General features: G+C 41.2%; 1 protein-coding gene across 2 annotated transcripts in view; it reads left to right on the top strand.

The window, feature by feature from the left end:
* The window catches only part of LOC137352710 (carcinoembryonic antigen-related cell adhesion molecule 5-like), a 721,824-nt gene extending 706,024 nt beyond the window's left edge, over positions 1-15,800 (top strand). For both annotated transcript variants that reach the window (XM_068018446.1, XM_068018445.1), the window contains one exon: positions 10,468-15,800. In XM_068018446.1, coding sequence (XP_067874547.1) covers positions 10,468-10,581 — 114 coding nt within the window. In that variant the 3' untranslated portion in view covers positions 10,582-15,800. The remainder of the gene's footprint in view (positions 1-10,467) is intronic.
* The last annotated feature ends 1,105 nt before the right edge of the window (positions 15,801-16,905 follow it).

The following is a 16,905-nucleotide window of genomic DNA, read 5'->3' as shown; positions in this document are numbered from 1 at the left end:
TTGCCTACTAACCTTTTGTGTGGCACCTTATCGAATGACTTTTGGAAACCCAGGTATAATACATCAACTCTTTATTTCCCCTACTAGTTACATCCTCAAAAAACACAAATAAATCTGTCAAACAGGATTTCCCTTTAGTAAAATCAAGCTGACTTGTTCTAATCATACTGTGCTTTTCCAAGTGCATTGTTAAGACTTCTTTAATAGTAGTTTCCAGCATCTTCCCAATGACTGATGTTAGGCTAACTGGCCTGTAGTTCCCTGTTTTCTCTCTCCCTCCTTTCTTGAAAAGCAGTGTAACATTTGCCAACTTACAATCTGATGGGACCGTTCCTGAATCTAAGGAATTCTGGAAAATCAGAGCTAGCGCAGCCACTATCTCTACAGCTATCTCTTTTATAACCCTAAGGCATAAGCCATCTGGTCCCGGGGACTTGTCATATTTTAGTCCCTCAAGTTTCTCCAATACCTTTTCTTGGCTGATATCAATATCCTTAATTTCCTTACTCTTTTTAGCTGCTAGGTTACTGCCTATTTCTGGTATGGAACTTCTGTCTTCCACTGTGAAGACAGACACAAAATATTTGTTCATTGCCTCTACCATTACACAATACGAGATCCAAGATAGTTTTATCTCCATGATGATTTCCCCTGTCCCTGCCTCCAATGGACCAATGTCTACATTAGCTACTCTTTTCATTTTTATGTACTTATAAAAGCTCTTACAATCTTTTTTTAATATTGCTAGCTAGTTTACTCTCATTCTATTTTTTCCCTTTTTACATCAACTTTTTGGTGGCCCTTTGCTGATTTCTAAATCACTCCCAATCCTCAGACTTGCTACTATTTTTTGCAACATTGTAAGCCTCTTGTTTTAGTCTAGTACTCTCCTTACCTTCCTGAATGAGCCTTTAATGACGAGTTTTTGTTTTTCAGTGAAATGTGTTTTTGTTGAATCTTTTGAATTGTTTCCTTAAATGTTTCCCACTCTTCATTTACCGCCATACCCTTTTAGTCTATTTGCCCAATTAACCTTAGCCAGTTCTCTCCTCATACCTTCATAATTGGCTTTAAGTTTAAGATTCTTGTTTGTGATTGAAATGTGCCACTTTCAAACTTAACATGAAATTCAATGGTATTATGATCACTGTTTCCCAGTGGATCTTTTACTACGACGTTGCTAATTAACCCTGTTTCATTACACAACACAAGATCCAAGATAGAATTATCCCCAGTCAGTTCTACAGTATATTGCCTTCAAGAAACTGTCACAAAAATATTCTACAAATTCATCTTCTCCACTACTGTTGCCAATTTGATTGTTCCCGTCTATATGCAAATTAAAGTCCCCCACAATTAATACATTACCTTTGTTACAAGCTCTGATAATTTCCCATTTAATGTTTTGTCCAATAATATAACTACTGTTCAGATTATGTCCCTGATGGGTGAGGTATCCTAGTGTAAAAATAATCAAATGCCACTCAAAGTCTCCACGCAGATTTGATGAAACAATCCTTCAGTAGATAGGCATTCAAACACTTCGGCTGCAGCAGACATCAAACAGTTCTTTAAACAAGGAATATAGCAATAGAGAATATAGCAATGGGTCCAAAAAACAACAGTCTCTCAGTTGAAAATTTACAGTGAATTCCAAAAACCACAGTCAAGAGAGATTCAATCTTGGAAGCAAAGACTTCTTGGGTTGGAAGTAAAGGAATTTTGCTACCTCCAGCAATACAGATGGTCTCTTCAAAGGGTTTCTTCCTCCTTAGGCAATTAACATGGCCAGTAACTCATTGTAGAATTTCTGCTGAGAGAAATAGACAGCTCTTTCCTTCAGTAAGCACGCTTCGCTCATGTCTCTCAAAACTGGTCTCAGCCAGTTTTTACACAGTCAAATTGTTCCAGTACACCATGAGACCTCTCTCTCCTGCTGTGGCCTAAGGACAGGCACAGCTGCTGGCACACTGTGCCTCTTAGTTTTTAAAGGCGCACTGTTTTTAAACAGAGTCTTAAAGGCACAATGTTTAATCCGAGGAGAAAATAAATACAGTTCCGTGACAGCTGAGATAGACAGATTTTTAGTCTCTCAGGGAATCCAGGGATATAGAGAGTGGGCGGGAAAGTGGGGTTGAATCCTAAGATCAGCTGTGATCGTTTTGAATGGAAGAGCAGGCTCAATGGGCCATATGGTCTCCTCCTGCTCCTATTTCTTGTGTGTTCCACCATATTCCTGTTATACGCAGAAAGCCAGGGAGTGAATGGTAGGTTATTGGGGTGTCTGGGCTCATGTTCTGATGTCTTGGCTCCTGACCCTATGTGGCATAAAACACCAATAGAACACAAATACAACAAACCCCTGGCACCATTCCAGTGTGCATCAAGCAAACCACAAACATTGTGAAGCACAGCTTCTGCTGCCCAGATTAATTTAGGAGAGTCTTGCAAACTTCTCAAGGATTGCAATAGCTTGCTGCATTCTGTACAACATAGTCATTGAGAAAGGAATCCACTATGTGGACTGACATTCAAAGTTCTAAGAGGATAAGCAGGAACCAGGCTTGAAAAGTCTGAGGAGCCAGGACCACTTGAACCAGTACTATCTCACACTAAGACTTGTCAAACTTTAATAGAGAAAACATTCTTCTGAATTTCCTCAAAGACTATCCAATTTCTCACCTTTGACCTTCCTGCATATTCCGTTAAGTCTGTTGACTACTCTAGACTTTACCTTCCTCATTGCTTACCCCCCTATCATTTGGTGGCTGCTGCACGCTCCTACCTAATTGTACTCCCTCTAAATCCCACACTGCAAAAATTGTTTTTAATGTATTGGTCACAACTGAGAATATTGGTGATAGCTGTAGTTTATGTCATTGTAAGGTCATGACCCACTGTACTCCCAGTTTAACTGTTTCCTTTCATCTGTCACAGAAAAAATGCATTTATTCAAGGCTATTTTTCAGTTGTTGATTATTTCATGAGTTGTTAATTTTCAGGAGCTGTGATAGGTTTTTTGAAACAGCTTGACAGCTTTTCCAAATTTTGTAGGTTGTTAGGTATGTAATAATTAAGGCTGAATGCAATTGAAATCATGTTTAAAACCAATACTGTAAAATATGGCATGGAGTGGGAAAGCAACCTCAGATGTATGAGTGCATTCTAGATCTTGCAAGTTTAGTAAAAATAAAGCAAACTGTTTTACTAAATAGATCTTGATTTTAAGCAGTGCTGTTCCAAGTTCCTGATCAGGAAGGTTCATGTAAGAATTATGTTTATATTGATGGAATAATCTTCCTCTCCTACAATTATAAAGCACTGTGCTTTGAAAGTAGTTCATTATGTGCTGTTTTGAAACATTCTGATGATGAGGCTGCATGAAACCAATTATAAAATACTTTGCAGGTTAATGACATTTCGAGACTTACTGGGGTGGGGATCACCTTTAAGCGCTCACCTCACCCTGCAGTGCACAAGCAAGCTTCCCAGCAAATTGACCAGTTACTATCAATGGAGTCATCCATTCAGCTCTATGAATTGTCCTGCTTTCTTAACTGAGAATGGAGGTGGGACCAATTTGGTTAGATTGGGGGAGACAGAATGGGAGACAGAATGGGAGCAAAATAACAAAACAGATTCCTGTAATATTGAAATTCAGTAACTTTACAGAACTACTTGGTTTACAAAAGCTATCAGAAGTTTCCCACTTCGTTCTTTTCAATTTACCTATTCTAACAAAATCTGATAGCTTTAAAATTTCAATGAAATGTCACCTTGTTGGATATTACATATCCAGGCTGCACAGTGGCACAGTGGTTAGCACTGCAGCCTCACAGCTCCAGTGACCCAGGTTCAGTTCTGGGTGCTACCTGTGCGGAGTTTGCAAGTTCGCCCTGTGGCCGCGTGGGTTTCTGCTGGGTGCTCCAGTTTCCTCCCACAGTCAAAGACTTGCAGGCTAATAGGTAAATTGGCCATTGTAAATTGTCCCTATTGTAGGTAGGTGGTAAGAGAATTGTGAGGATGTGGTAGGGGACATGGGATTAATGTAGGATTAGTATAAATGGGTGGTTGATGGTCAGCACAGACCCGGTGGGCTGAAGGGCTGTTTCAGTGTTGTATCTCTCTATGACTGCAACAAATGCTTTATCTACCACAGAGGAAAGTTTTTTAATTTGTTCCTGAGACATGGGTGTCGCTGTCTCGGCCACAATTTATTGCCCATCCCTAATTACCCTTAAGAACCATTGCAGTCCTTGGGGTGTAGGTACACCTACAGTGCTGTTGGGAAGGGAGTTCCCGGATTTTGATTCAGTGACAGTGAAGGAACCGCAATATAGTTCTAAATCAGGATGGTGTGTGACTTGGAGGGGAACTTGGGTGGTGTTCCCATGCCTTTTGTTGCCCTTGTCCTTCTAGGTGGTAGAGGTCACGGGTTTGGAAGGTGCTGTCGAAGGAGCCTTGGTGAGTTGCTGCAGTGCATTATGTAGATGGTACGTACTGCTACTACTGTGTGTCAGTGGTGAAGGAAGTGAATATTGAAGGTGGTGGAAGGGGTGCCAGTCAAGCGGGCTGCTTTGTCCTGGATGGTGTCGAGCTTCTTGAGTGTTGTTGAAGCTGCACCCAGCCAGGCAAGTGGAGAGTATCCATCACACTCCTGACCTGTGCCTTGTAGATGGTGGACAGGCTTTGGGGAGTTAGGAGGTGAGTTACTCGCCGCAGAATTCTCCACCTCTGATCGGCTTATGTAGCCACAGTATTTATGTGGCTAGTCCAGTTCAGTTTCTGGTTAATGGTAACCCCAGGATGTTGATAGTGGGGGATTCAGCGATGGTAATGCCATTGAACATCAAGGGGAGATGGTTAGATTCTCTCTTGTTTGAGATGGTCATTGCCCGGCTCTTGTGTGGCGCGACTGTTACTTGCCACTTATCAACCCAAGCCTGGATGTTGTCCAGGTCTGCATATGGACATGGGCTGCTTCAGTATCTGAGGAGTAGCGAATGGTGCTGAACATTGTACAGTCATCAGCACAACCACAACCATGTTTCTTTTCTGCTAGGTATGACTCCACACAGTGGAGAGTTTTCCCCGTGATTCCCATTGACTCCAGTTTTGCTAGGGCTCCTTGATGCCATACTCAGTCAAATGCTATCTTGATGTCAAAGGCAGTCACTCTCACCTCACCTCTGGAGTTCAGCTCTTTTGGCTATGCTTGGACTAAGGCTGTAATGAGGTCAGGAGCTGTGTGTCCCTCATGGAACCCAAACTGAGTGTCAGTGAGCAAGTTATTGATGAACAAGTGCCACTTGATAACACTGTCGATGGCCCCTTCCATCGCTTTGCTGACAATTGAGAGTAGACTGATGGGGCGTAATCGGCCCGGTTGTATTTGTCCTGCTTTTTTTGTGTACAGGAAATACATGGAAAAGTTTACACATTGCCAGGTAGATGCCAGTGTTGTAGCTGTACTGGAACAGTTTGGCTAGGGGTGTGGCTAGTTCTGGAGCACAAGTCTTCAATACTATTGCCGGAATATTGTCAGGGCCCATAGACTTTGCAGTATCTAGTGCCTTCAGCCGTTTCTTGATATCATGTGGAGTGAACAGGATTGGCTAAGACTGGCATCTGGGATGCTGGGGACCTCAGGAGGAGGCCAAGATGGATCATGCTTCAGCCTTGTATTTTACACTGATGAGCTAGGCTTCCCCATCATTGAGGATGGGGACATTTGTGGAGAAGTGTAAAAATAATTTACTACACGCAATACCTATCCAGTCATCACCAGAGAATCTTCTGCAATGGCTTCTCTTACCATCGCCACAACGTAATCTCTGGAGTCCCCCAAGAATCTACCTTTTAACGCCTTCCCATTTCCCATCTACATGCCTCCCCCTCAGCAGCATCGTTCAAAGACAAATGTCAAGGTCCACAGGTATGTTGATGACACCTAGCTCTACCTCACCGCCGCCTCTCTAGGCTCCTCCACTGCCTCTGTGTTTTCAGACTGCTTGTCCAACTTCTAGCCCCGGATGAGCAGAAATTTTCAACAACTAAACATTAAGAAAATCAAAGCCATTGGGTGAATTTTACAGGCTCACCACCACCCCCAAACCCCAACCCCAAGGCGGGAATGGAGGCAGGGGGTGGGGCATGGAGTATTATGGCGGAAGGCGGTGGGGCACAGGGCCCGTTGCCCGGCAATCTTCCCGGGGGGCAGGATAGGCCAAGGACCTTCCCACCTAGAGGCCAATTGAGGTCTCTAACTGGCCTATTAACAGCCAATTAAGGGCCTGTTCCAGCCAGCGATCTTGCCTTCTAAAATGAGGCGCCCTTCCTGCGGGCTTTTGGGGGTGTCCCTCCTCCGTGGGCAATTTGTGGCCCAAGGAGGACCCCCACCAGGAACCAATTCATCGCCCCCCTCCTCATGGACTGCAAGACCACTCCCCACCTCCCCACACCGCCCCCCCCCCCCCCCCCCCGCCCACCCCCGCTGGGGCCTTCTGGACTGGTCTCGGTGACCTCGCCTCACTTACCTTGCGTCCAAGGCCTCTGCAGTACCAGCAGTGGCCATCGTTCCCACTGGTGCTGCGAATATTGCTGAGCTGCTCTTTGGTCAGCAGCTCATGGAGGCGGGATCTCTGACCCTTTAAAGTCTTTAAAGGGACAGGGATACTGCTTCCTGAAACTTACCTTTAAAAGGACCAGAGGATCGCTCTACGGGGCCACAAAAATGCAGAGGAAGGCTTCCCCCCGCCCCACACCCGCCTTTTCAGCCTGGCGTAGGGACCCTCTCCTCCTACACAAAATCCAGCCAATTGTCTTCGGGCCACACCACAAATTCTGTTCCCTAGTCAACGATTCCCTCACCCACTCAGGCCACCATCTCAAACTGAACCAGATTGATAGCAGTCTCAGTATTTGGTCTGACCTGGAACTGAGCTTCTGACCACCTACTTTGCTACGTTATCTGCTGCTGAAACCCTTGTCCAAGCCTTTGTTACTTTCAGGCTTGACTATTCCATCTTCCATAAACTTGAACTCATCCAAAACTCTGCTGCCTTATTCTAAATTACATGAAGTCTTGTTCACTCATCATTAGTCTACCAGTACATCGAGTAAAATTTTCTCATTGTGTTCAAATCCCTCCATGGTATTGCTCCCCCCTATTTTGTTAATCTCCTCCAGTCTGACAATCCTCCAAGAATTCTACACTTCCTGTTTCCTTTTCCATCCGTGCCTGCAACCATCAACACCCTAACCTTTAGAATTCCATCCCTAAAGCCTTTCACCTCTCCTCCTTTTAAGACAGTTTAAAACTTACCTCTTTGACCAAGCATTTGGTCACCTGTCTAGTGTCTTCTTCATTGAGCTTGTGTCAATTTTTGTCTGATTAGGCTCCTGTGAAACATCTTGAGACATTTTACTATATTAAAGGCACTATATAAAGGCACTACGATCTTGAAAATTATACCAAAAAGTCACCTTCTTAATCATTCCCTATACACTTAATTTCTAACAACTTGCATTGATAATGCACCTTTAATGTATTAAAATGTCCCAAGATGCTTCACGAGAGTGTAACCAAACAGAATTTGAGCCCAGAATTGGAGGAATGCAGAAATGTTGCACGGTTGTAGAGTTGGAGGTTACAGAGATAGGAGGGACAAGGCCATGGAGGAATTTGAAAACTCAGTTGAGAATTTTAAAACTGAGGCATTGCGGGTCCAGAGCCAATGTAACTCAGCAAGCACAGGGGTGATGTGTGAAAGGAACTTGGTGCAATCTAGGAAACAGGCAGCATAGTTTTGGGTGAGCTCAAGTTTATAGATGCTAGAAGATGGGAAGCTGGTCAGGAGAACACTGGAATAGTCAAATCTAGAGGTAACAAGGCATGGATGATGGATTGAACAGCAAAGAGCTGAGGGTGTGGTGGAGTCAGGAGATGTTATGGAGGTGGAAGTAGACAGTCTTGATAATGAAGGTAATATGTGGCCGGAAGTTATCTCAGGCTAAATCCTACCTTTAGGTTGCAAATGGTCTAGCTCAGATAATTGCTGGGGAGAGGGATGAAGTCCATAGCTAGTGAATGGAGTTTATGGCGAGAACCAAGGACAATAGCTTTGGTCTTCTTAATATTTAGTTGGTGATTTTTGTTCATCAATTGCTAGATGTCAGTCAAGTAGCGTAACAAATTAGAGATAGTGGAGGGGGTCAAGAGAGGTAGTGATCAGGTAAGAGCCAAGTGTCGTCAGTGTACATGTGGAACCTAAGCAGAATGATAGTTGCATTAAAGAATTATATTTCTAGTTCACTCCCTTTTATTCTGTATTCACGTCCGTTTGGCTCACCTATTTGCAATTTTGTCCAAGTCAGCGGGTTGTAGGTACAAGGACCATTCCAAGTCTTAACACACAATCCAGGGCGATGCTTCAGCATTATTGTTCAGATGTTACACTGAGTCGTTATGCTTGTTTAAAAGATGTAAATGATCACATGGCACTGGTTAAAGAAAAGCAGGTAATTGTTCTGGCCAGCATTTCTGCCACAACTATACTTTAGCTGAAAGGCAAGGATCCAACATATTCTATGACCTCTGCTAATGTGATTCTGTGATTAGGAGCTGAGTGAACAGCAGCTGTTGCTAACTGTTGAATTTGTTTCGAATCTTTCATAGCGTTGCTTAACCCAACTAAAAGGATTAAATTATGAGGACAGGTTCCATAGACTAGACTTTTATCTATTAAGGGGTGATCTAATTGAGGTGTTTATGACGTTTAAAGGATTTGATTGAGTAGATGGAGAGAAACTGTGGGGTAGAAATTAATCTCCGGTGGTGACCCAGAACAGGCAGTATCGGATTAGCTGCCAGTTATAAGCAGCGCCTGATGTTCAGTTCTGTTTTTTACAAATCCTCCTGGGCCAGATCCTTTGTCAACTCACTAAAATTAGCCCTCCTCCAGTTCAGTATTTTTACGTTTGATTGTTCCTTCTCTGTTCCCATAACTATTCTAAATCTAATTATATTATGATCACTACTTCCCAACGCTCTCCCACTGAAACATGCTCCACTTACCCCACTTCATTCCCTAGAACTAGATCCAAAATTTGTTTCTTTCCTTGTTGAGCTGGAAATATACTGATCAAGAAGGTTCTCTTATACACATTTCAGGAATTCCTCCCTGTCTTTATCCTCTACACTGTTATTTTCCCAGTCTATAATAGGATAATCAAAGTCCCCAATTATCACTGTTCTATATTTATAATTTTATCATTGCTGTGTGTGTGATTTTGCTATATAGAAATTGGATGTGGCTATTTCCTACATTATAACAGTGCCTACACTTCAGAAGTACTTAATTGGTTGTGAGATGTGACTGGACATCTTAAGGGTGTGAAAGGTGCTGTGTGAATGCAAGTTCTTTCCTTAAAAAAAAATTAAAGAAGTGACTAGAAGTTATTATTAACACAAAAACTAATTGAATAATTATTGCTGAATGATTAATTACAAATTAAAGATAAAGCAAAGTAAATTAGCTCAGTCCTGAATGTGGTAATGCCACGCATGAGAAATCCTTTTTTCATACAAATTTTGCTTCATGGAACACAACAGCTAAGTTCAGTTCCCAATTATATGTCATGAGTGTCAATTTCTTCCACAAACTATTGTAGTATTTTAAGTCTGTGAAAGTGGGCTGCCCTGAGCAAAGCAGTCATTGCTGGGTCTCCATTGCTAAGGTTTTTGTGACATGGATGCAGTCTAGGAATCGACCACCACTACAGGTGGCAGCAGTTCATCCAGATTATTTAGATGAGGCCCAAGGCCCAATTTTCGGCCGGCCTCTGCCTTCCCAGTTCAAGCATGTGCTAAAATCTCAGCACCATCTTTATGCATAAAACTAGACGCTGAAGAATTTCTATCCCTATGAATCAAGTCCCATCATATACTAGAGTCCAATACATTTTAATAAGAACATTCTGCAATCACAATCTAGTTATTCAAGCACGTCACACAGCTTTAAAGACTTATAATGTATAAATCTCAAGACACAACTGTTTTGTGTAAAAGATCAAATAAACATGTTTTCTTTTATTTTCTTCACTTTGAGCTGAGAAATAATAGGCTAACCTGAAGCATGTTCATGCAAATCATCAATGGCAGCTCTTACTCAATCTAGTAGGAAAGTTCATTATTTCCAGCAATTGTGTCTTTTTGCCTTAGAAGACGGAAATCAGCATTTGAAAATCTTACACATCAGGAACTTTCTATTGCAATTATCAAAGTAGATTAGCTTCAGGTCTTTTTAGTTAAATGCCTGATGCTGCAGTTTGCAGCAATCTGGTCTTCACAACATTTGAGTAATAACACCACAGCACTTGCCATTTTCAAAACCTATATATTAGTGTACAAAATGTGCAATGAATACATTATCCTAATTGTGTTATCATTATTTTGTTTTATTTCAGCCAACAAACCCAGATGTTGTTTATGCCCAACCTAGCATTTTTCAACAAGGTCCAAAGGCCCCAAATGCAACAGCCGTTGATAAGACTGATTATGCCGAATTGAAGTTCAGATGAGTTTATTTTTTTAAAAAAGGACTGGATATGATTTTAATTGAAAAAAAAATGCTACCAACCCTAAATTTGACATAGATGCATTTTATATCTTTACTTCTCAAGTTTCTAAAAATTAAGAGTGAAAAACTTCTAAAACAGAATAGGAAGACATATAACATCAATTAATTTTGTAATTTTATAAAAAGGATTCTTAAAGGGACTGAATCACATTAAATATTGTGACACCAGTGCAACACTGCATCATAAAATGGGATCAAAACAGTTGTATTGAAATAAAAGAGAAGGCCTGAATTTTACACCACCCCAACAAGCTGTGGGGGGGGGGGGAGTGGGGGGGGGTTGCGGGGGAGGATGGTGGCGTAAAATGGAACGGGAGGCTCCGGGAGGCTTTCCCGACCCACTTCTGCCTCTGTCACCTTTTACATAGGGCCGGGGGGGACGAAAAACGGGCCGCCCACCCCAGAATAATCAAGGCCCTTAAGTGGCCATTTAATGGCCACTTAAGGGCCTTTGCCCGCCTCCACATGGATTTTACTTTTCAGTCCGTGGCCAGCTCCCGTCCACCCAACGTAAAATCCCATAAGAATCTCGAATTCTTTTTTCCAGTTTTCCTTAGCCTCTGACAATCTTCTGATAGTGCTCCTGTTTTGCAAGAAATGATATGGGCTCATAAGTAGGAATTCCAATATCGTGATGTGTGAAGGTAGCTGAGAGTTTATGTATCTGTTTCTGTTGCATTGTTACACTCAGCTGCAGCACTATTGCTATCTACACTGCAGTACTGCCTGGGCAAACTGAGGATGTGTATTTTATCCTTCCTGGTTGGAGATGACTCTTGTGACCAGCACACTAAAGAAGTATCATCCTATACCTAATAGATCACACTGAAAGGGGAAATGTTTTCATCGCCACTATAAATGCAAATGTTTGAAACAGTCAAACATAAATTCTGCCCCACATTTTATGAAGTTAATGTTATGAGGAATGAAAAATCTCACAAGAAATAATCACAAAAGCATATAAAATACAATCTCCAAAAAAAGTGGTTTAAACAAGTATTAAATAACTATGATATTTAACTCTCAATGATAGCTTAAGAAATGCATTTATATAAATATATTTAAGGTGGAGTTAAATATAATCAGTACTATTAATATATGCTAAAATGTAACATATAAATAAAATGTTAGCTAAAAGCAGTGGCTAGCCCTTTAATTCCAGGCATACAATCATTTGCACATAAAACTAGTTATCAGAACTATTTCCATGTATTCTGACAATCAGCATATTTTTCCTATTTTGTTAGTAAAGCGTCATTCATTCTTCCTGTTTCTCCTCAACCCCAATTTATTTTCATCCCATTCATTCTATGGCGCACACTTATACTCTATCCAAGGGCACTGGAAGGTGATCTCACCCAGTCTGTCTTCCCAATACAATGCTATGACTGGCCACAGAGAAATATGTTCAATGCAGACCAGGATGACATCTATAATGGTTTTCCTGGTACAGTGTAATTGAGGTGTAGCTTCAGACTCAGACATGCAATGACAGGACTGAACTGGTTTCCAATTAATTTATTAGAAACAGGAAAGTTCCAGAGCAAGTCTCTTTACAAGATCTCAACATTGTCTTTTTACAAGACCTGAACAACAGCTGCACTTATTTCAAACTGCTGCACTTATTAATCAAAAGATTAGTTCAAACTGGGGCCACATTTTCCACAAATAAAGCATGACAAATTGCTGATACACCAAATAGTTCCAATTATAGTTTGCTAAGGTTTGCTAATATATAATTGTCGATCAGATCATATCTACAAAGGCCTGCACATTCAAAATACAGCTTATTAGCACTTTGAGTGTACTCTATATATGAATATGAACATGTACGTGTAAAACTGCATACATGGGAAAGACTGTACTTCAGTAGACGGGTTTATCCAAGCTCCTATTTTGTACTGAATAATGAATATGTAAGCAGGCTTCATAACTCAAAACTGAAATCATTTTCTAAGAATCAAATTGCTATTTGGATCAACTTTATTCCAAATTATATTTGAATTATTTGCCTCTCAATGTTTGTTCAACTTGGTACAACTGAACAAGTTCTTGTTTTAACCACCATTAAAGAAGTAACTAAAATCTATCAATTTAAAGATACAGCCTAACTATTCAAGTGTGCACAGTATTCATATACGACAGAAAAGCTTTGTGTGGGCTACTTTGTCAGTTTTAATTTATCATTTCAAAACCAAGCCCATATGCCTATATATGTATGTACTTTTCTTGTAAGTTTTTTCACCTCTTTGTGCCATGCACTTTCCCCAAGTAAGGTGAAGCAACTAAACTTACTATGCTGCTACGTACAATGGAAAACAGCAAACAGGATCCTCAGGAGTGACTCTCCTCTAATAATCTTTTCTCTCCCTATGGGAAATGTCTGGCCTTCTCTTAATGTCGCCACATGGTGGAACAGCTGAGATTTCCAACTCTTGTGAGGAATTGCAGACTCAAACCCACATTTGACATCTTTGTGAATATAAGGCCCAAAACTGCACCATTTATATGATTACTCATTTGTATATATATATATCCACCAGCTTGTACATATGGACTTCAATTATCATGCTCCTTACCAGCTTTCCTGAAAACTATTTTACAATGCTGTTTTAAAGCTGTTAAAATATATATTTTTCTCCAACATATGAGTGTAATGCAACAAAACGCTCTTCCGAATACTGTGATGCTATATCAGAATATTTTACAACAGATGTAAATTTCATGAGTGTATGGATTTTTGTAAATCTGAAACAAAAACAGAAAATGCTGGAAAGACTCAGCAGGTTAGGCAGCACCTGTGGACAGAACAGATGTCTCAGAAATTGATTTATTTTGATGCACCTGCCCCTGACAGGATTTTATAGATAGAAGCTGCACAGCCATTTCCTGCCCTCCCAGGAACAATAAGCCACTCAGGAACAGAGATAATACTCCAAATGCACCTGCAAACAAAATTAGGTCTGTATCCGTCAAATGATAAAAACTTCCCGCAGTATCATGTGGGTGGGTAGAAATCTTGTCCCTCTGCAATTCAGGAGGACAATCCAGGCCATGATAAAACTGGGGTCAGGAGTCCTGTATAACAAGAGCAAAACAGTATAAAGAGCAAAGAACAGTACAGCACAGGAACAGGCCATTCAGCCCTCCAAGCCTGCGCCGATCTTGATGCCTATCTAAACTAAAACCTTCTGCACTTCCGGGGACCGTATCCCTCTATTCCCATTGTATTCATGTATTTGTCAAGATGTCTCTTAAACATTGCTATCGTACCTGCTTCCACCACCTCCCCCGGCAGCAAGTTCCAGGCACTCACCACCCTCTTTGTAAAGAATTTGCCTTGCACATCCCCTCTAAACTTTGCCCCTCGCACCTTAAACCTATGTCCCCTAGTAACTGACTCTTCCACCCTGGGATAAAGCTTCTGACTATCCATTCTGTCCATGCCACTCATAACTTTGTAAACTTCTATCATGTCGCCCCTCCACCTCCGCCGTTCCAGTGAAAACAATCCGAGTTTATCCAGCCTCTCCTCATAGCCAATGCCCTCCAGACCAGGCAACATCATGGTAAACCTCTTCTGTACCCTCTCCAAAGCCTCCACGTCCTTCCACGCAATATTCCAAGTGTGGCCCAACTAAGGTTCTGTACAGTTACAACATGACTTGCCAATCTTTATACTCTATGCCCCGACCGATGAAGGCAAGCATGCCGTATGCCTTCTTGACTACCTTATCCACGTGTTGCTACTTTCAGTACCTGTGGCCCTGTACGCCCAGATCTCTCTGCCTGTCAATACTCCTAAGGGTTTACCATTTACTGTATACTTCCCACCTGTATTAGATCTTCCAAAATGCATTACCTCACATTTGTCCAGATTAAACTCCATCTGCCATTTCTCCGCCCAAGTCTCAAACCGATCTATATCCTGCTGTATCCTCTGACAATCCTCATCACTATCCGCAACTCCACCAACCTTTGTGTCATCCGCAAACTTACTAATCAGACTAGCTACGTTTTCCTCCAAATCATTTACGTAGACTACAAAGAGCAAAGGTCCCAGCACTGATCCTTGCGGAACACCACTAGTCACAGCCCTCCATTCAGAAAAGCAACCTTCCACTGCTACCCTCTGTCTTCTATGACCGAGCCAGTTCTGTATCCATCTTGCCAGCTCACCTCTGATCCCGTGTGACTTCACCTTTTGTATCAGTCTGCCATGAGGTACCTTGTCAAAGGCTTTACTGAAGTCCATATAGACAACATCAATTGCCCTTCCTTCATCAATCATCTTCATCACTTCCTCAAAAAACTCAATCAAGTTAGTGAGACACGACCTCCCCTTCACAAAACCATGCTGCCTCTCGCTAATAAGTTCATTCGTTTCCAAATGGGAATAAATCCTGTCCCGAAAATCCTCTCCAATAATTTCCCTACCACTGACGTAAGGCTCACTGGCATATAATTTCCTGGATTATTCTTGCTACCCTTCTCAAACAAAGGAACAACACTGGCTATTCTCCAGTCCTCTGGGACCTCACCTGTAGCCAATGAGGAAACAAAGATTTCTGTCAAGGCCCCAACAATTTCTTCCCTTGCCTCCCTCCATATTCTGGGGTAGATCCCATCAGGCCCTGGGGACTTATCTACCTTAATGCTTTACAAGATGCCCAACACCACCTCCTTTTTGATAACGACATGACCCAGACTATCTACGCTCCCTTCCCTGGACTCATCATCCACCAAGTCCTTCTCTTTGGTGAATACTGATGCAAAATACTCATTAGTACCTCGCTCATTTCCTCTGGCTCCATACATAATATATTGCCTTCCTGTTAATGTTCAAAAGTTGATGATTTTAACAGATTTAAAACAAACAAAATATGTTCTTAAAGGCAAATGGCTTATAAAAACTGCAATCTTCAGCCAGATAGGATATGTATTAAACTATCCGCTGAACTTCTCTTAGTTTACAATCTTTTTGGAAAGCAAGAGGTCAAGAGTGAAAATGTTAATTAATCTTGCTAGCTTTTCACCAAATTTTAAAAATGTTATTGCTTCGTCCACAGATCCAAAACTAACAAATTACATTCTTCGTTGTATATTGTTTTGTTCATGTCTGATATCTATTGGAAGAAAATAAAGAGAATTGACTCAAAACATTTTGAAGTTGTATATTTTATTAAATATCAATCATTGTAAAGTTTGCATTGTACTTTCCCTTCACCTCTGGGATTTACATTCAAATTCAACCAATAGAAATTTATACACTGGCACACATGATTTAAAGTTTGCTCTCTCTCTTAACTTTACAAGAACCAGAAGATTTCAGGTAGACCAGGAGAACCCCCACAGAAAATCGACTTCAATGTAGCTCTGAATGGTTATGATTCAACAGCAAAAAAAACTGATATTTCACACATGCAGAGAAGCGACACGGATGGTTATTGTGAAAATGGAAATGTTGCAGTGGGGAGAAAAGGCAGAGATCAAAGTTAAAACACATTATTGGTAGGGGAAGTAGAGGCAGTAATACCAGGCTACTAAATGTTAGCTGGGCAACATAGAAGATACACACAGAAAGCTGTAGATTTGTTTTTTTAAAAATGCATTAGGATACATAGCTCAGCATTGCAGTACAGTCCATTCCAGAACACTTTGTGATTATTTTTCCCTGAAAATTTTCAATTATTCAATCACTTCAATTAAGCAGCTTAAATAACAGTCACTTAGAGATTTATTGCTCACATTTTGAATGTAAGCGAGGATGTAGACTTCAGAGTCTTCCCGAATACTTGGATTTGCTAATTAGGATACAACAAATCGCAAACTCTGTATTTTCATATGGTATCACTGCCAACAGGTGTGCAAGCAGATGAAGTGACTCCCTTTATTCTCCATAGTAAAAGCTTCAATAAGTCATTGCTGGACTACTTTGCCCATCCAGCCATTCTAATCACCGGAAAAAAAAACCTACAAGCAAGCATAGAACTAAGGCAGATATGAGAAATCTAAAATAAAAACAGAAAATGCTGGAAAGACTCAGCAGGTCTGGCAGCATCTGTGGAAGAAAAAAGAGTTAATGGGGCCGATTTTTGTCAAGTACTTGGTTGCTAAAGAGCTGGACAAGATAGGGTGGTCAGCCTAAATGCCAGTTTAGCCCATACTTAATGCAAGACGCTATCTTGTGAAAGAAATTGAAGCCAGTGCTAGGAACTGACGCCAGGAATGCAAGAAATAAGAGCAGGAGTAGACCATGTGGCCT

The sequence above is a fragment of the Heterodontus francisci genome, chromosome 39, assembly GCF_036365525.1.
Source record: "Heterodontus francisci isolate sHetFra1 chromosome 39, sHetFra1.hap1, whole genome shotgun sequence".
Lineage (NCBI taxonomy): Eukaryota > Metazoa > Chordata > Chondrichthyes > Heterodontiformes > Heterodontidae > Heterodontus > Heterodontus francisci.
This window is presented reverse-complemented; position numbering and strand designations above follow the sequence as displayed.